This window comes from Entelurus aequoreus, linkage group LG13 (assembly GCF_033978785.1).
Source record: "Entelurus aequoreus isolate RoL-2023_Sb linkage group LG13, RoL_Eaeq_v1.1, whole genome shotgun sequence".
NCBI classification, from domain to species: Eukaryota; Metazoa; Chordata; class Actinopteri; order Syngnathiformes; family Syngnathidae; genus Entelurus; species Entelurus aequoreus.
In genome coordinates, this window is record NC_084743.1 from 21,089,217 (window position 1) to 21,111,278 (window position 22,062).

At 35.9% G+C, this 22,062-nt stretch overlaps 2 protein-coding genes across 9 annotated transcripts in view; one reads left to right on the plus strand and one right to left on the minus strand.

Moving 5' to 3' along the window:
• Positions 1–22,062, minus strand: part of LOC133663245 (PTB domain-containing engulfment adapter protein 1-like) — a 165,047-nt gene that overhangs the window by 20,213 nt on the left and 122,772 nt on the right. For all 6 annotated transcript variants that reach the window (XM_062067574.1, XM_062067573.1, XM_062067571.1 and 3 more), the window contains exons 3-6: positions 18,902–18,963; positions 9,327–9,398; positions 5,963–6,061; positions 5,680–5,817 (exon numbers count right to left, since the gene is read on the minus strand). In XM_062067574.1, coding sequence (XP_061923558.1) covers positions 5,680–5,817; positions 5,963–6,061; positions 9,327–9,398; positions 18,902–18,963 — 371 coding nt within the window. The remainder of the gene's footprint in view (positions 1–5,679; positions 5,818–5,962; positions 6,062–9,326; positions 9,399–18,901; positions 18,964–22,062) is intronic.
• The window catches only part of LOC133663244 (uncharacterized), a 139,017-nt gene that overhangs the window by 1,039 nt on the left and 115,916 nt on the right, over positions 1–22,062 (plus strand). The window lies entirely within an intron of this gene.

Consider the following 22,062-nt stretch of genomic DNA (forward strand, 5'->3'; position numbering starts at 1 on the left):
ATATATATATGTATATATATATGTATATATATATATATATGTATATATATATATATATATGTGTATATATGTGTACATATTAGGGATGGGCGATACCACACTTTTAGGATTCGATACGATACCGATACTTTTTCTTGCATTTTCATCGATACCGATACCGATATCGATACCATTAATTTCTTATTGGCAATTTTTGTCAGTCAAAAATATTATTACTATTGTTATTATTTAAGACAAATCACAAGACAAATACAGACCATTTATACCACATTCATTATGGTCAATATATAATAAAAGTAAAATTAAAATAAATAACATAAATATGAAAAATAAATTAAATGTAAACAAAAATATACACATTTTCACTTTTCTTATTTCTCAAAAAAAAAGTATTGGTAGAAAAAGCTTAAAAAACATTTATTCATAACAATGTTATGTTTCAAACCTCTTTGTGGAAGTAAACGTATAACACTTCTCTGAAGCAAAGTCAATAATTTCCTTATCACAACCTGCATACGAAAGACAGTTACCTGAGAAAATGAACTTGGAAAAATGATCTACAAAAATGTCTGACACGTTTAGTGTACTCGAGATATGTCGTCACACGTCACACTTTACTCAGATTGCAGTTCAGGAAAAGTAACAACGCTGTCGGCTGGCTGTGTGTGTGTTGCACGTTGACGACGCTCATTCGCTGTCTCCTGTGACGTGACTGGGCCAGCTCTATACTCTGCCAGGTACAGGGGTGTCCCAGCACATAGTAAGTTAAGTAAGTCATCAAAAACATCTGAAAGTGATGCTTGCACACCCCACACGCCGTTTTTTGGTTTATATCGATACTTTTTTCAGAAAAGTGATGCCAAATGAGTAGCGTGTGAGTATCGATATATCGATACCACAGGATCGATACGCACATCCCTAGTACATATGTATATGTGTATATATGTGTGTGTATATATATATATATATATATATATATTATATATATATATATATATTTATTTATACATACATATATATTCCTCGCGCACCAATTGACTTAAAGAGTGCACTTGCGGCATGTCACTTTATCGATGGTAAAATGCATTTTTAGACAATATGATTTGCCTGAGTAGCTAGGAGACGGTAGAAAATGGACTAAAAAGGACAGATTAAAAAAATAATAATAATAAAAAATAAAAAATAAATGTAGTTATTTTTTATTTTTTTTAACTTGGGACTTCGCGCGGGCCGGATTTTGGACGCTGGGGGGCCGTATCCGGCCCGCGGGCCATAGTTTGGGGACCCCTGATCTAAACTTTACCACTGCTGGTAGTTTTTCCTATGTTTTTATTTAATAAGTTGTAGGTGTATTTATTTCAGTATAAAAGTGTAAAAAGTGTTTTGCTTGGGTCATGAAATGATGATAATGGTGTGCCAGGGCATACATACATTTTATATTTAACGCTTAAATCCCTGGAGTCTACATCAACTTCACATCTATTCCTCATTTCAAAATGTTTTAGTTTTTTTTATGTTGTTTTTTTGTTTGTTTGTTTTTTCGCCCTTTTTTGTCAAACAAAACTAGGTTTTTTTATGGCAAACACACAAAATATGCAAAATCTTCCACCAAAAATATTTTTCAAAGTGTAATATTTGATGTGAAGTAATCGGAACCTTGCATAGGTCAATAATTCATAAAAACATTGATTTTGATTCAATATTATGTTTTGAGCAATGACAGTTTGAAAGAAAAAAACCCAGCTTTGTTTTATTAGTCAACATTGCAACTTTTTCTAAATTACATTTCACCTTTAAGCTTTTCTATTTCACTTTTGTTATGTTTTTGTTTATTTTAATAGTATTTTTAGCTGTGGGCCACAAAAAATCTGCCTCCTTTGTGATTTCAATGCGTTAAAAAGGCACAAAAAGTGCGTTAACGCCAACACTGCTTGACAGTATAACAAAATAAGTCACACTTATATTCTGTAACATTCACAGTTTTGGAAAAAAGTGCAAAGGTAGAAATATTCAAAATAACCTCTAAATTTTAATTTCCCCTCTGGGATTAATAAAGTATTTCTGATTCTGATTCTGAATGTGTATATATATATATATATATATATATATATATATATATATATATATATATATATATATATATATATATATATATATATATATATATATATATATATATATATATATATATATATATATATATATGAGGTAGAGGGGGTGGGGGAGTGGAGGGGGTAGCGGGAGGTGTATATTGTGGCGTCCCGGAAGAGTTAGTGCTGCAAGGCATTCTGGGTATTTGTTCTGTTGTGTTTATGTTGTGTTACGGTGCGGATGTTCTCCCGAAATGTGTTTGTCATTCTTGTTTGGTGTGGGTTCACAGTGTGGCGCATATTTCTAACAGTGTTAAAGTTGTTTATATACGGCCACCATCAGTGTGACCTGTATGGCTGTTGACCAAGTATGCTTTGCATTCACTTGTGTGTGTGAAAAGCCGTAGATATTATGTGATCGGGCCGGCACGTAATGGAAGTGCCTTAAAGGCACGCCCCCAATATTGTTGTCTGGGTGGAAATCAGGAGAAATTTGGAAGAATGGTTGCCCCGGGAGATTTTCGGGAGGGGCACTGAAATTCGGGAGTCTCCCGGGAAAATCGGGAGGGTTGGCAAGTATGACTGGGAGACGCAACTGTTCTGTACTTCTCCCTACGTCCGTGTACCACTCTGTACAGCGGCGTTTTAAAAAGTCATACATTTTATTTTTTGATACCGATATTTTCCGATATTACATTTTAAAGCATTTATCGGCCGATAATATCGGCAGTCCGATATCATCGGACATCTCTATTTATAATGATTGTATTTGTTTTGTATAGGAAACCACACACACGCAAACACTGTTTAAATATATTTGCATTTCCGTTTCAATGTGGTGGATTGTCAAGAGGACCCACTGATTGTATGCAAGTGGGGGTTTTAAGATGAATTCTTCTGATCCAAGCATTGATCAGTTTTGCTGTTGATGAAATAAATGAATGCTGCTTTTATCACACTAAAGCAAATTATGACGTGTAGAATTGTGCACACAATTTTAAATTTTTTCCAGTACCCTTCAAAAAAGGTGAAAACCAGTGTGAATCAATCCATAGCCTTGTTGTTTGAGGTCACCAAATGCTGTCTGTAGGAAAAATAAGGAACATCTGCTAAAACCTAAGCCTAACATTGAACCAGCAGTTATCATTAACTGAATGGAGCATAGAAAATGAAGCAGTGTTTCTGTAGACTATTCAATGTCATTAATGTTTGCTAACGTGTCTCCATTTGTGTTGTTTTTCCACATTTCTTGTTCTTTTTCTTACTTACAGCACTCAATGACATCGACCAGCACGGATTGATTCACACCCTATTTGTGCTTGTAAACTGCATAACGTGATATAAATACACGCACCCTCAAAATGTCAATTCAGTGTTTCCCATAAACTGCCAAGATACCTGTGGTGGTGGGGGCGTGGCTATGGGCGTGGCTATTGGCGTGGTCACCGTGACATCATCGAGTAATTTGCATAATTATCTACAATGATATGATTTTCTCTAAAAAGGCTCAAAAAATGTATACTTACTAATTAATAATAACAGTTTTGTTTTAAACGTCCATCCATCCATCCATTTTACAATATAATTACAACACTTTATGTACATATTTATATACAGATTTGAACAATAAGTTATTCACTGAAATATATTTATCAATTGTGGTTCTTACAAAAAATATATCTTAGAAAATATAAAAGCTAAAATGTCTCTTAAAGCTCTGCCCCTTTAATTAGTGCATACTAAATAATTTAACTTTAGCCTACTACTACAACCATATTATTTACCAGCAACATAAAGTGAAACAGAGGCAGAGGTGTCCTGCCACAGTCAGTAACAAATAAACAGAAAACAGTAGTGGTCAAATACAAATAAGGCAACAAGAGAAGTATCCTACACTTCTCTTTTGTAAATTAAATCTGAACAGCCTATATGGGCATCTACATCAACTATAGAAGCTGAGAAGCTGGACAGGACAAAAAAAAATATATATATTTTTATTTTTTTTATTTGTGGCGGACGTAATTCTTTCGTGGCGGGCCGCCACAAATAAATGAATGTGTGGGAAACACTGCAATTTCACTCATTTGTTAACAAAACTGTTCCACATTAATATAAGGGTAATAAATTAAAGGAAAATATTTTTGTTTGTTTCACAACACCTCAGTCACCTTTCATTAAGCATATCTAGCCTTATAACTGTGGCTATGATAACAAATGAACAAAAAGACAAAAGTTTACTTTTTTTGCTTTCACTGTGGTAGCCAGACAAGTTAAGTAGACCAGTGTTTTTCAACCTTTTTTGAAGCAAGGCACATTTTTCTCATTACAAAATCTGGAGGCACACCACCAGCAGAAAACGTTAAAAAAGGAAACTCCACCAGGTCGCCGTGCCTTATTTTGAGTTTGTTGGTGTTTTCCTGTGTGTAGTGTTTTAATTCTTGTCTTGCGCTGTTATTTTGGTGGCCCTTCCTGTTTTGTTGGTGTTTTCCTGTAGCAGTTTCATGTCTTCCTTTGAGCGCTATTCCGCACACCTAGTTTGTGTTAGCAAGCAAGACTATTTGCATTGTTGCTATCCTTCTTTGTGTGGACATTGTTGATTGTCATGTCAAGAACGGATGTACTTTGTAGACGCTGTAAGTTTTTGCTGTCGTCCAGCATTCTGTTTCTGTTTACTTTGTAGCCAGTTCAGTTTTACTTTCGTTTTGCATAGCCATTGCCTTTCCCTTTCCCTTTTGTTAATTTTTGGTTAAAGCATTACATACCTTTTTACCTGCACACTGCTTCCCGATGTGGTCTGCATATTGGGATCTCAACAAACCATCCTCGTCACATTCCGACTTTTACAAAGCAATTAACTACCTGCTGCCACCTACTGACATGGAGTATTACGTGGTTACCCTGCCGAGTTTTACACAGCACAGACACTAAGCAACGGCACATTATTTGCAGATTATAATTATTGATTTGCAAAAAATATTTTTTGGACCAATTAGGTGAAGTTGCATAATTTCCCACGGCACACCAGACAATATCCCGCGGCACGCACAGTGGTTGGAAAGCACTGAAGTAGACAACGAAAATAATAGAGCAAGAAATGCATACAACCATGTTGTGTAAAAACTAAAAAATCATATTAACTCAGCTCTAAGTTGCGAAAAAGGTTACAAATGATACATTACATGACCTTCACAGTACAAACAAGTCCAATAATGGACTAATAATTATCCATCCAATGTTCATTAAAACGACAACCTCCCGGCATGATGGACCGATGCACCGCTGTCCTCTTGGGGGCGACACAGAGCCCTATATACAACCTAATGTAAGGGCTAATGTAAGATCAGACGTGTAGCTTTCATTTTTAAGGAAACGTATGTAATTGTTTTCCATTTTATAATTAGCCTTTTGAGTCAGACTGCCGAGAAATATGATGAACATTTCTAAGCATTTACAAGCACTTCACCCAAAAGTCAAGCATTTTTCAAACCTTGAAAACACAACATTAAAATCCAAGTGTTTTCAAGGTTTTTAAGCACCCGTACGAACCCTGAACTTGAGACGTCCACCAATCGAAACCTGGGGCACTTACACACTTTTCGCTGTCAAACACAAAGCAGAGGTGTTTGTTTGACTCCGAGTCCTTGCAGATGAATGTGAATATCCTTTTGTCCGTTTTGTCATCTGCACAGAAGGATATTCTGTGTAACTGACAGTTATGCTGCACATCCTGAAAACCAAACCCACAATATCGTGATTAATTAACGGGATAGAGGCGTTGCATGACTACTTGCACAGAGTAATTGACTTTTCCAAACAACACACCAACCGTGTAATGTCAGTAATGGATTCAAAGTTGATTACACGGGACTTACCTTTGTTTTGGAATCGAGTATTTTCACACCATATATGGAAATCTGCAGTTCCACTTTTGGGGTTTTCTGTCCCTCTGACTTTTTGATGTGCCTCTGAAACTGCAAAAATATCAGTTAATTTATCAGAAATAGACAGTATTGTCAGCTAAAATAAGCCAGTAATAGCGGCTGTAAGGAAGATATAAAAAATATAATATACTATAATAATATAACATATCAGTATATATTATATACTGTACATATGCAGTGTTTCCCATAAACTGCCAAGATACCTGTGGCGGTGGGGGCGTGGCTATGGGCGTGGCCACCATGACATCATCAAGTAATTTGCATAATTTACTACAATGATATGATTTTCTCTAAAAAGGCTCAAAAAATGTATACTTACTAATTAATAACAGTTTTGTTTTAAACGTCCATCCATCCATCCATCCATCCATTTTACAATATAATTACAACACTTTATGTACATATTTATATACAGATTTGAACAATAAGTTATTCACTGAAATATATTTATTAATTGTGGTTCTTACAAAAAATATATCTTAGAAAATATAAAAGCTAAAATGTCTCTTAAAGCTCTGCCCCTTTAATTAGTGCATACTAAATAATTTAACTTTAGCCTACTACTACAACCATATTATTTACCAGCAACATAAAGTGAAACAGAGGCAGAGGTGTCCTGCCACAGTCAGTAACAAATAAACAGAAAACAGTAGTGGTGGTAGATAGACACAAAGCTTCATCAAACATCTGATCCACTGAACAAAGAGCTCCAAAAATCTTGATCCTACACTTCTCTTTTGTAAAGTAAATCTGAACAGCCGATATGGGCATCTACATCAACTATATGATTTGCCTGAGAAGCTGGACAGGACAAAAAAAATTAAATTAAATTAAAAAAAAGAAAAATAAAAAGAAAAAAAAAGAAAAAAAAAATTAAAAAAAATGTTTTGTGGCGGCCTTAATTCTTTCGTGGCGGGCCGCCACGAATAAATGAATGTGTGGGAAACACTGATATGATATGTAAATATTACATATAGGTTATGTTTTATATTGCTACTATGGTACATTTTTAGTCTACTTTATACCTTTTTGTTTTTGCTCTTATTTTGTGCCCTTGTGTGCGTTATCCTTTCCATCCTTATCCTTTCCTTCCTTTGTAACTGAGCTACAGTGTGGAACAATTTCCCTTGTGGATCAATAAAGTTTGTCTGAATCTAAGATACTCCGGTTTCTCAGGAAGGCAGTCTGAAATTCCAAATTATTGTTGGAAACAACGTATTTCAACACTTTTAATTCTGAAAAACTCAAATCAGTTCAGCCAAACTATCTAGCGCAGAAACAAAAAAAAACAAACATCATTTCTAATTAAATCAATCAAATTAAATGTCAAATCATAGCGGCCCTAAGTGGGACACAGCTCATCAGCCGATCAACGACTAGTTAAAATAGGCAAATATCAGCCCTGATCCAATCCCATGATCCAGATCGGGACATCTCTAGCGTCAAATTATAAGGTTTTGTTGTGAACTTGCATGCAGTTTTGGATGCCTCTTTTTGTGGGGTTTTACTGTTTGGCTCTGTCTTGATATCACCACAAAGTAAACAGACTTATTGAGACATTAGGTCAAAACTAGTGTTGTCCCCATACCAATATTTTGGTAAGGGTACCGGTACCGAAATGTATTTCGATAGTTTTCGATACTTTTCTAAATAAAGGGGACCACAAAAAATGGCCTTATTGGCTTTATTTTAACAAAAAATCTCACGGTACATTAAACATAAGTTTCTTATTGCAATTTTGTCCTTAAATAAAATAGTGAACATACAAGACAACTTGTCTTTTAGTAGTAAGTAAACAAACAAAGGTTCCTAATTTAGCTGCTGAACATATTGTGTCATTTTCTATTCTATTATTTTGTCAAAATTATTAAGGACAAGTGGTAGAAAATGAATTATTAATCCACTTGTTCATTTACTGTTAACATATGCTTACTTTCTCTTTTAACATGTTCTATCTACACTTCTGTTAAAATGTAATAATCACTTATTCTTCTGTTGTTTGGATACGTTTATACTAGTTTTGGATGATACCACAAATTTGGGTATCAATCCGATACCAAGTTGTTACAGGATCATACATTGGTCATATTCAAAGTCCTCATGTGTCCAGGGACATATTTCCTGAGTTTATAAACATAATATAAATTTAAAAAAAAAAAAAAAAAGATTTTGTAATACTAAATAAATATCGATGTAATCATAGTTGTATCGATTAGATACGCTCCTGTACTTGCTATCATTACAGTGGATGTCAGGTGTAGATCCACCAATGGCATTTGTTTGCATTGTCACACCGGTGATCTACAGTGTATAGTGGGGTTGAGGCGGTATAGTACCGAATAGGATTCAGTATCGCGGTACTATACCAATCGTATATCGTACAACCCTCGTCAAAACTATAAGAAAACACAAAAAAGGTAGGATATATAATTATTTCCATTTACTTGTGCAATGTGCATATTAACTGTGACATGCAGTTCCATAAATTCTGCTAAAAGCGGCTTTTTATTGCAAAGTGTGCAAGTGTACCTGATGTGGTTACCGGGTGAATCTACATAATGTTTATGAAGTTTATTTCAAACCATGTCTGGGAAAAAAATGGCAATGACTCTAAAATATATATTTAAAGTGTGTACTTTCAAAAGTATGATACGTTTGGAGAGGGTGAGGCGTGGTTTCATTTGCAATATGGGAATCAAACTAAAAAAACGGGTTATAAAAGTGACTGTGGAGGAACATTTCCACAAATGCATATCTAATACATATTACCTGGACCACAAGGAGGTGTTTTAAATGTAGATTAAATTCATCATAGGTCTCTTTTAGGATCAATAACTACTGTAGGGGCACAAAGTAAATATTGAACTGATAATTATCCCGCTCTTATGAGGAAGTATTATGTCACACCAATACATTCAAAAATACTGACGAATAGTTCCCGATAACCGATTTAAAAAAAGCCCTCCAATGTGGCTCCTTTTCACCTACTTGGCGTGCAGGGAGGTGGTTAAGGCCATTCTGAACATCGCCATTAGTTTGTAATGTTCAAGCACCATGACAGGTGCCCAAGTTGGTCCACCAATAACGTTACCTATGAGGCTATGTACATGATGGTGCTTTTTAATATCATGACCGACTGCATAACATGAATAAAAAAACTCCAAAGGCACCTTGCCAGGAGCTGAAGGGCTCATATTTATCATAGCTACCATTTGCTCCGAGGTTTCAATCTAATCTCTTGCACTACACACACACTTAGGCTCCTCCAGGCAAGCGTCTGGACTCGAACCTGTACCTTTAGCTTTCTCACTGCGTCCTTTACGACCTCTGTTCCCTTTGGGGCTTCCACCTCTGTGTTACCAAGGAGCTAGAAGAGAGAGAGGAAAAAGAACATCAATTATAGGAACATTTCGTATACTTTAAGACAGTGTTTCTTAACCATAGGGCCATTGTTGGGCTACGAGCGCCCCCTGGAGGGCCAGCAAAAATATAGATGTTTCTCAGTTGCGGTCTGTATGGATCGCAGCGGCACTCGGTTGTAATACACTTTTTCCACCACTTGTGGCAGTAATGACAAGATCTAACAAATAGAAAAAGTCTGACGCTGAAGTCAGAAAAAGGTTTCTTAAGCGCAAAAAAAATATGACTAAAGTGGTGAAGCTGTATTTTAATTTGCACTTTTGTTGACAGTTTAAAACAATATAAAGTTTATTTACTTAACACTACATAATTGTATGTCAATAATATGTAATTTATGAGTCCCTTCCGATGCAGTATATTTGGTTAGTGCCTATTTTTATTAGCCAGACCTAAGCCTGAGGTTTATGTGGTTAAAAAAAAAAAGTATATTCTTTGTGAGTAACACATGTTTTCATATCATTTGACAAGATTGTAAAATGTAAGTATGTTGGATATACGATTAAAATAAATAGTAAGATTACTAATTCAGTGTCAATATTTGAGTGGGCCCCAGGCCCCTCTGTAGTGGAAACTTGGGCCTTAAAAACCCCTGCTATAAGACATTTTTGATTGTTTTCTATATGAGTGTGAAAAAAAACTATGTACCATATTTTCCAGACTATAAACCGCTACTTTTTTCAAACGCTTTGAACCCTGCGGCTTATAAAAGGGTTTATCTAATTTATTGATTGTTTTTCGCTAATGGCCACAATGTTTTGTATTTAACGAATAGTTGAATACAAAACAGACCTATAGAGACACATAAATGGTGTGTTATTGTTTGTGCTATGGCGCCATCTTTTGGGCGAGTTCGCTCACTGCAGGTTGAATATGTACTTTTTGAAGTGTTGTAAATTGTACACACGACCATAACGTTTTTTCCCGGAACATATTCTTCATTCATCACTCCAAGCAACGTTTGTACGTTTTACAATATAACTAAAACAGTTATTACGTACTAAACTGTCCCGTGTGTGATGGCTGTAGGAGTCTTTTCATGCATATTTGAACATGCTATCGTAATGTAGTGAAGCTAACGTCGTTAGCATTAACGAATATGCTAACACATATACGAGTGTTTGTGTTAGTGTTATTAACTTACAATTACATTCTTTTTGTATTGTTTCAGTTTTGTAAATTCACAAGTAACGTCATCGTGGAGTTATTGAGTCTGTTTAGCGCAGGGGTACCCAAACTTTTTGACTTGGGGGCAGCATTGGGTTAAAACAATCTGGTCGGGCTGTATATATATATATATATATATATATATATATATATATATATATATATATATATATATATATATATATATATATATATATATATATATATATATATATATATATATATATATATATATATATATATTTATTTCTCGTGCACTAATGGTAAATGGTAAATAGGTCGTACTTGTATAGCGCTTTACTACCTTTTTTTTTAAAGGAACTCAAAGCGCTTTGACACTATTTTCCACATTCACCCAATCACACACACACATTCACACATTCACATACTAATTGACTGAAAGAGTGTGCACTTGTCACGTTATTGATGGGAAAATGCATTTTTAGGCAATATGATTTGCCTGAGTGGCTAGGAGACACCGAGAGTAACAAACGGTCAAAAAGGATTAGAAAGGACAGATTTTTAAAAATAATGATAAAAAAAAGAAATAAATGAAAATAAAAAAATATATATATATATTCCTCGCGCACTAAGTGACTGAAAGAGCGCGCAATTGTCACGTTATCGATGGTAAAATGCATTTTTAGGCATTTTGATTTTCCTGAGCGGCTGGGAGACACAGAGAGTAACAAGCGGTAGAAAATGGATTAGAAAGGACAGATTTTAAAAAATTCTGATAAAAAAAAATTAAAATTAAAATTAAAAAAAATAAAATAAAATAAAATAAAATAAAATAAGTAAAACAAATTTAAAAAAAAAAAAAAAATATATATATATATATATATATATATATATATATATATATATATATATATATATATATATATATATATATATATATATATATATATATATATCAATTTTGTATTTTAATTTTTTTTAAATTTGGGACTATTCATGGGACAGATTTCGGACGTTGGTGGGCCGTACCTGGACTGACCCCTGGTTTAGCTGATTGGAGAGCTAGCATCTGCAGCTATTGGTTCTGTGACGATGACTTCTGTTTTGCTTGATCAGCCGTTTTACTGCCATGTGACAGGCACCGTTTGGAAACAATTAAGGTATGTAAATAAACATTGACAAAATCCTTCATACTGGTATTTATATGCGACTTATAGTCCGGTGCGGCTAATATATGTAAACATATGTATTTCTCCTAAAATTTGGTGATATCGGTAATATCGAATAATGCATACATTATAAATTGTGATTAATTTGGAATGGCTGCCCGCGCTGATATGAATGTGACCCGATGTTTGGTGAGGCAGCCACATTTCTCTCAGTCCACCCCGGGGGCAGCTGTGGCTCCGGATGTAATCTACCAGTGAATGAATAATAGGGCTCATTAAAAAGCGCTTTGGGTATCTGAAATATGAAAAAGTGCCATATAAATGCAATCCATTAATATTATTAATTTGCTAAGGTACACTCATGGATGGTTTGTCAATGAATATGTACTAAAAAAAAATCATAGCAATTCTTCCATTCCCCAACAGATGGAAGCATTAACCCTTGTGCACTTGTTCTGTAATTTCACTCAGGCAGGAGCAGAAAACCACTTGAGCACATCAGTGAGCTTAATAGGGAGGCTCTTCCAATATCAGACATCATAAACACAGACGTTAGCTCCTTAAAGGTCGGGGGAAAAAGCAAAATGTATCCGACTGTAACACGACAGCTCCAACAGGCATTGATTTTCCTGGTATCCGGTACAAATCTGCGTGGATCGATTCACTGTTTGCAGCTTGGCTTACAAAGTAATGATCCTGCAGCATGAAGTGATAGTCTAGCATAGATTTGTGTCTCGCACACCTTACTTGATCAAATATAACACACCTTATCAGAACTCACTGAATGGACCAATTGATTTTTTTTTTATTCCCACAGTCATTTTGTTACCCACCCTGCATCTGTTGTTCAGTGCCTTAGAATAAAGATCATCATTTTTCTGAAGTCTAACTGCAATAAAACAAGAAAAGTAATCAAGACAAGTCCTAAAATATCCACCTATGGACATCAGGCATTCAGTAAATAGGCTATAGGATCATGTGGACTACACATTATAAACAACAACATGATGACAGTAGTGTTGTAACGATACCTATATTACATATATTGTAATATTGTACATGGTAATTGGGATTTGTTATATATTATATACAAATTAAAATATAATATAATATATCAGTATATGTTATATACTGTATATATAATATGTAAATATTACATACACTACCGTACAAAAGTTTGGGGTCACCCAAACAATTTTGTGGAATAGCCTTCATTTCTAAGAACAAGAATAGACTGTCGAGTTTCAGATGAAAGTTCTCTTTTTCTGGCCATTTTGAGCGTTTAATTGACCCCACAAATGTGATGCTCCAGAAACTCAATCTGCTCAAAGGAAGGTCAGTTTTGTAGCTTCTGTAACGATCTAAACTGTTTTCAGGTGTGAACATGATTGCACAAGGGTTTTCTAATCATCAATTAGCCTTCTGAGCCAATGAGAAAACACATTGTACCATTAGAACACTGGAGTGATAGTTGCTGGAAATGGGCCTCTATACACCTATGTAGATATTGCACAAAAAAACAGACATTTGCAGCTAGAATAGTCATTTACCACATTAGCAATGTATAGAGTGTATTTCTTTAAAGTTAAGACTAGTTTAAAGTTATCTTCATTGAAAAGTACAGTGCTTTTCCTTCAAAAATAAGGACATTTCAATGTGACCTCAAACTTTTGAACGGTAGTGTATATATTATATTTTACATTGCTACTATGGTACATATTTAGTGTACTTTAATCTCCTAAGGCCCAAGCTGTTTGTTTACATGTTTTTTTTATTTCTCTTTGTGATTTGGGCTTATTGGACCCTAATTAGAATAAAAACTAAGAATCATCTTTTGATATAATGTACTTAGTCCATAAGTACACAAACGTGTACTTCATGTTTAGTGACATGCTAATTCTTATTTTTACACTTTTTTTCTCCAAATTCCATTGTATGTTATACTCTTCTGACACCACCAGATGGCAGTATAAGTGTCCGCATAAGCGGCCATAAGACCCCAATTCAGTAGTGTACACCCATACATCCATCCATTTTCTACCGCTTTTCCCTTTTGGGGACACAATTTTGGAAATAAGAGCTTAAAGGTGCTGTCCACGCATGTGGCCACTAAGCCTTTAGAGCAGTGGTTCTTAACCTTGTTGGAGGTACCGAACCCCACCAGTTTCATATGCGCATTCACCGAACCTTTCTTTAGTGAAAAATAAAATGTTATTTTTTTTCAAATTCAAGACAAAGTTATGTTTTTTTTACTGGTGCACAAAATGAACCATGCATTAACCACAACAAATTACATACCTGCAAATCAGATGGAAAATTAGAGGGAACGTTGTTTGGGGGTATCCATAATACGTCGATAGGGAGAAGTTTTTATTTACACGATGAGTCGGGTGTGTCTCCACTGAACCCCTGAAGCCGACTCACCGAACCCCTAGGGTTCGATCGAACCCAGGTTAAGAACCACTGCTTTAGAGGTTTTAAACCTGCCTTACCCTTTCCATCCTTACCCTTTCCATCCTTTGTAACTGAGCTACTGTGTGGAACGATTTCCCTTGTGGATCAATAAAGTTTGTCTAAGTCCAAGTCTATATTTTTTTGTATCGGGACAGGTGTTTCAATACTTTTCGAAATAAAGGGGACCACAACAAATATTTCATTATTGGTTAGTAATATTTTGTCAAAATTAAGAGGGACAAGCGGTAGAAAAAGTTTTAATCTACTAGCTCATTTACTCATTTAATTTCTGTTTTAACATGTTCTATCTACACTCCTGTTAAAATGTAATAAACATTTATGTATTCTGTTGTTTGGATGCTTTATCTAAGTTTTTGGCGATACTACACACTTGGACATCGATCCAATACCACGTAGTTACAGGGTCATACATTGGTCATGTTCAAGGTTCTACTGTGTCCAGGTCGTATTTCCTGAGTTTATAAACAATAACAAAAATGACACAAACGTGTGATTAAAAAAATATATATATTTATGTAAACATTAGGGATGTATGTCATTAGGATTGTATCGATACGATACCACAATCGATATCAGTATTTAGCAGTACTCTAATTCGTACTTTATGTAACGACGTGCGCAAATTTTCAGGACTTATGCAGATCTAAAATACACATCAGCAGGTACCAGAAGGTAAGAAAAGTTGGTTTTGCATAATATGTGAAACAAAACGCCAGATAATATGTCTTACCTTATACACACACCATAATAATACTCGTATCTCCGACTACGGTAGCCGTAATGGGCCGACAATCCATCAAGCGGTGCGGCTTCAAAGTCGTACTAAAACATTTTGACAGATTTTTGAGTGCCGTGTGTATTGTTCTTTATTTTCAAGGTAACATTTAAAGTAGAGATGTCCGATAATGGCTTTTTGGCCATATCCGATATTCCGATATCGTCCAACTCTTAATTACCGATTCTGATATCAACCGATACCGATATATACAGTCGTAGAATTAACACATTATTATGCCTAATTTTGTTGTGCTGGATGCATTAAACAATGTAACAAGGTTTTCCAAAATAAATCAACTCAAGGTATGGAAAAAAATGCCAACATGGCACTGCCATATTTATTATTGAAGTCACAAAGAGAGCATGAGGAGGTTGAGGTGGGCGGGGGTTGGGTGGGCAGGGTTTAGGTGTGTGTGTGTGTGGGGGGGGGGGTTAGGGAGTAGCAGGGGGTTTATATTGTAGCGTTCCGGAAGAGTTAGTGCTGCAAGGGGTTCTGGGTATTTGTTCTGTTGTGTTTATGTTGTGTTACGGTGCGGATGTTCTCCCGAAATGTGTTTGTCATTCTTGTTTGGTGTGGGTTCACAGTGTGGCGCATATTTGTAACAGTATTAAAGTTGTTTACACGGCCACACAGTGTGACCTGTATGGCTGTTGACCAAGTATGCATTGCATTCACTTGTGTGTGTGAAAAGCCGTAGATATTATGTGATTGGGGCGGCACGCAAAGGCAGTGCCTTTAAGGTTTATTGGCGCTCTGTACTTCTCCCTACGTCCGTGTACACAGCGGCGTTTTAAAAAGTCATACATTTTACTTTTTGAAACCGATACCGATAATTTCCGATTTTACATTTTAAAGCATTTATGGGCCGATAATATCGGCAGTACGATATTATTCGGACATCCCTAATTTAAAGTTTTGGTGTTGTTTACTGGTGTCATATTGCAGTCTGCATGTATCTCTTATGTGTGACTGCCATCTACTGGTCACACTTATGATTTCACCATGTACCAAATAAAATTGTTTCGATGTCAGTAAGCACAGCCAGAATTATTCTGTACATTAGGCGCACCGGGTTATTTTTGTCGATTTTTGAGAAAATTAAAGGATTTTAAGTGCGCTTTATAGTCCGAAAAATACGGTATATTAGCACAAGAGGTTGAACCTGAGGGTTCCAGGTTCGATTCCCGCTTCCGCCATCCTAGTCACTGCCGTTGTGTCCTTGGGCAAGACACTTTACCCACTTACTCCCAGTGCCACCCACACTGGTTTAAATGTAACTTAGATATTGGGTTTCACTATGTAAAGCGCTTTGAGTCACTAGAGAAAAGCGCTATATAAATATAATTCACTTCACTTCACTTCACCTCCAACATGAACTACTATAACATCTCAGAGCAGGAAAGTCTTTTATCAAAACATGTTTTTTTAAGTCTTAAAGACTGTGTTTCCACTCGCTACAATTATATTTAGCTGAAAATAATATTTATATATGGCATGCATGTGCAGAGCATATGATTTATCAAATATATCATATAAATCAATGCAATCAGTTAGCATGTCATGCGGGTGTGTAGGTTGTAACAATAGGAATTATTTGTTTTTATGTTGCACATGGACATATTTGATTGATGGACCAGAAGCCATATGGAGTTTTGACAGCTACCGATGTACAAAACCCAAAACCAGTGAAGTTGGCATGTTGTGTAAATCGTAAATAAAAACAGAATACAATGATTTGTAAATCCTTTTCAACCTATATTCAATTGAATAGACTGCAAAGACAAGATATTTAACGTTAGAACTGGAAAATGTTGTTATTTTTTGCAAATATTGGCTCATTTGGAATTTGATGCCTGCAACATGTTTAAAAAAAGCTGGCACTAGTGGCAAAAAAGACTGAGAAAGTTGAGGAATGCTCATCAAACACTTATTTGGAACATCCCACAGGTGAAAAAGTTAATTGGAAACAGGTGGGTGCCTTAATTGGGCATAAAAGCAGCTTCCATGATATGCTCAGTCGTTCACAAACAGGGACGGGGCGAGGGTCACCACTTAGTGAACAAATGCCTGAGCAAATTGTCGGACAGTTTAAGAACAACATTTCTCAACCAGCTATTGCAAGGAATTTAGGGATTTCACCATCTATGGTCTGTAATATCATCAAAAGGTTCAGATAATCTGGAGAAATCACTGCAAGGCCAAAAACCAACATTGAACCCCTGTGACCTTCAATCCCTCAGGCGATACTGCATCAAAAAAGTGACATCAGTGTGTAAAGGATATCGCCACATGGGTTCAGGAACACTCCCGAAAACCACTGTCAGTAACTACAGTTCGTCGCTACATCTATAAGTGCAAGCTAAAACGCTACTATGCAAAGCGAAAGCCATTAATCAACAACACCCAGAAACACCGCCGGCTTTGCTGGGCCCGAGCTCATCTAAGATGGACTGATGCAAAGTGGTAAAGTGTTCTGTGGTCTGATGAGTGAACATTTAAAATCATTTTTGGAGACTGTGGATGTCGTGTCCTTAGGACCAAAGAGGAAAGAAACATCTGAATTGTTCTAGGCCCAAAGTTGAAAAGCCAGCATCTGTGATGGTATGGGGGTGTATTAGTGCCCAAGGCATGGGTAACTTACACATCTGCGAAGGCACCATTAATGCTGACAGTAGGGCTGCAACAACTAATTGATTAAATCGATTAAAATCAATTATAAAAATAGTTGCCGATTAATTTAGTTATCAATTCGTTGGATCTATGCTATGCGCATGCGCAGAGGCTTTTTTAATTTATTTTTTTATTTAAAAAAATGTTTTTTTTTTTTTTTTTTTTAAATAAACCTTTATTTATAAACTGCAACATTTACAAACAGCTGAGAAACAATAATCAAAATAAGAATGGTGCCAGTATGCTGTTTTTTTTCCAATAAAATACTGGATAGGATAGAAATGTAGTTTGTCTCTTTTATCCGATTATTAATCGATTAATCGAAGTAGTAATCGACAGATTAATCGATTATCAATTGAATCGTTAGTTGCAGCCCTAGCTGACAGGTACATACAGGCTTTGGAGCAACATATGTTGCCACCCAAGCAACGTTATCACCCTGCTTATTTCAGCAAGACAATGCCAAGCCACAACATTTCATATTAAAACACTCCACAATGGCGGGACAAATATATTGTACACTAATTTCAGTGTTTCCCATAAACTGCCAAGATACCTGTGGCGGTGGGGGCGTGGCTATGGGCGTGGTCACAATGACATCATAGAGTAATTTGCATAATTTACTACAATGATATTATTTTCTCTAAAAAGGCTAAAAAAAATGTGTACTTACTAATTAATAATAACAGTTTTGTTTTAAACGTCCATCCATCCATCCATCCATCCATTTTACAAAATAATTACAACACTTTACGTACATATTTTTTTTACAGATTTGAACAATAAGTTATTCACTGAAATATATTTATTAATTGTGGTTCTTACAAAAAATATATCTTATAAAATATAAAAGCTAAAATGTCTCTTAAAGTTCTGCCCCTTTAATTAGTGCATACTAAATAATTTAACTACAACCATATTATTTACCAGCAACATAAAGTGAAACAGAGGCAGAGGTGTCCTGCCACAGTCAGTAACAAATAAACAGAAAACAGAAGTGGTCAAATACAAATAAGGCAACAAGAGAAGTATTCTACAATTCTCTTTTGTAAAGTAAATCTGAACAGCCTATATGGGCATCTACATCAATTATATGATTTGCCTGAGAAGCTGGACAGGACAAAAAAAAAAAAAAAGTATTTTATTTTTTATTTGTGGTGGACGTAATTCTTTCGTGGCGGACCGCCAGAAATAAATGAATGTGTGGGAAACACTGAATTTAGTGGGACGTACCTTGACATTGTAGGCTATGTAATGCTTGGCCAGGGCCTCGGGGGTGTGCATCCATGATTTGTCTGAGGACACAATAAAAATAAAATAAATAAATAAATACATAAAAACACTTCCGACACATCGGCCAGGGTCTAATTCAACAAGATATAACAGGTGTACCTATGGAATAAAGAATCACGGTGCAGGAATGAAACAAGTTTGGAAGTGACTTTTAACAATTGATACATTTGCACGTGTGTAGTTATTAGCCAGTGAATATTCTATTTGACATATGAAACAATATGATTTGTGTTATGTTCTTTTATTGAAGTTGCAGAGCGAGGAATGCAAAGTGCAGGTAAAAGCCCATTTTATTTGGGGGAGACAAAAAAAACGAGGCAAGGCATAATAAATCTAGTGCAGCATGGAAGTGCACCGAAGACAAGGACAATAATTCAGCACCGTTAAGGAGCAACAGGTGGAACTAAATAGGTTACAACAGAGGTGTCCAAACTTTTTCCAGGGGCTACTTTGACACATTTTGTACATTAACAATAATAAAAACAATACAATAAACTAAACTACTTCTTTGTTTTCTATTTAATTGTGCCTTAAATTAAGCATTTTCAAGCATACATGTGGCTAAATGAACTAAAATGACCACTTTGCTTCTCGTCTTCTATTTTTTCTTGTACAGCACTTTGTGTTTGTCACTTTCCTGTGTATTAAAAGTGCTATATAAATACAATTTGATTTGATTTGATTAGCCAATTTTGCAGTCGGACACCTCAGACTCATATAACTTGGTACCGGACACATGCCAACTGTTAGCATGCTAACTTTTTTTGCCAATTTTACAGCCAAACACCTCAGAGTTGTATAACTTGGTACTTGATACATGCTGTTAGCATAGCAACATTAGCATGCTACCTTTTTTTTAGCCAATGTTGGCATATATAACTTGGTACTTGATACGTGCTAACTGTTAGCATGCTAACTTTGCTGTGCTAACTTTTTTTTTGCCAATTTTGCAGCCAAATGTCTCATGCTTATAAAACGTTGTACTTGGCACATGTGAACCATTAGGAAGGAAGGAAGGAAGGAAGGAAGGAAGGAAGGAAGGAAGGAAGGAAGGATCTTTTTTGCCATTGCACAAAAACAACACAATTTCATTTTCAGCACAAACCTGTTCAAACAGAACAGGAACGCTGATTGGTCACCACTTACCATGCTTGTTATGGCGTATACGAGTTAGCATGTCATGCTAACTTTTTTAGCCAATTTTACAGCCGCACACCTCATAGTCGTATAACTTGGTACTTGATACTTGCTGGGTTTTTTCTTTTTAGCCAATTTTGGCATATATTACTTGGTACTTGATACATGCTAACTGATAGCATGCTAACTTTGCTGTGCTAACTTTTTTAGCCAATTTTTGCAGCCAAATGTCTCAGACTTATAAAACGTTGTACTTGGCACATGTGAACTATTAGGAAGGAAGGACGGAAGGAAGGATCTTTATTGTCATTGCACAAAAACAACACAATTTTCTTTACAGCACAAACCTGTTCAAACGTTAGCACGCATGCTAACTTTTTGAGCCAATTTTACAGCCGAACACCTCAGAGTCATATAACTTGGTACTTGATACATGCTGTTAGCATAGCAACATTAGCATGCTACCTTTTTTTTTGTTGCCAATTTTGGCATATATAACTTGGTATTTGATACATGCTAACTGTTAACATGCTAATGTTAGCATGCAGCTTTTTAAAATATTTTCGCATGTGTACGCTTCATAGTCAAATTACTCGGTACTTGACGCATTCTAACCGTTAACATTTAAGTTCAGATTCCGCATTTCAGTGGCTTGCACGTTTCAGCATTAGCAAGCAATTTCTCCCAAAATTGCGTATTGTAATTTTTTTTTGGAGAAATGTTCCTATTTGATCTTTAGAAAGAGTCACAGGCGAATAAAAAACTAGCTGCACTTTGGACACCACCGGGTTAGATTAATAAATTAAAAAACGTGTGCTGGCAGGAACAAAAAAGTAAAGGTGCAGCAAAACAAGGTATCAAACAGGAAGTAGAACTAAAATGGGAACACTAAGACAAAAAAAAATGATAAAAATAAACGGGAAAATAGCAAAGATAATCACAACCATAGTAACTATGGCAACAATGCGCTCAGTAGAGCACAGACTTGAGCCAAAGTGGATAGACTGTCGACTAAATACTGTATCAATACAACAGGTTCCTGGCATAGAACCATTTAATTCCCATTGTTACAGGTCATCTGCGAAAAAAAGGAAAGAGTATTTTGAAAAATAGTTTAATCTCACAATGCATTGAACTCACTCATGATTCAGCAAGTTTACCGTTTCCAGAACACTTTTTTTGAGTTTCTAATATTATTATGTTCTTTATTTCTCTTGTTCTCAATTTGTAATAATAATAATTGGCAAAAGTGTTGCAGGCCAGTGTGCTTAGTTGTTCCGGCTACAGTAGGGAAAGGATTCTTTTGGCCCAGTTCCTGGGTGGACCCGTGTGAGGTATCGCAATGCAGTCTGCTAAAAATGACTGAAAGCGTCTATCTACACTGTAAGTTGGAATTGCCATCCGTTCCAGTGGCCTAGTGGTTAGAGTGTCCGCCCTGAGATCGGTAGGTTGTGAGTTCAAACCCCGGCCGAGTCATACCAAAGACTATAAAAATGGGACCCATTACCTCCCTGCTTGGCACTCAGCATCAAGGGTTGGAATTGGGGGTTAAATCACCAAAATGATTCCCGGGCGCGGCACCGCTGCTGCCCACTGCTCCCCTCACCTCCCAGGGGGTGAACAAGGGGATGGGTCAAAAGCAGAGGACAAATTTCACCACACCTAGTGTGTGTGTGACAATCATTGGTACTTTAACTTTAACACAAAACACATTTTAAGATAGTCAACACTCAACTGCCATCTGGTGGCTGTAGTGGAGAGTGCAACCCTTCTCAGTTCGTCACGTTATGCAAGTAATATCGGTATGCAACCACTGTGACTATACCAACTTTGTGGCAGGGAAAACAGTCTATGACAGGGGAAATAATTATCTGTCTTGTAAATTCATCTCATTTTTGGTGGGTGTTTTTTTAACAGAGATACAGACTAATAAGTATAAGATCCTTAGTAGAGGAACTCTTGTT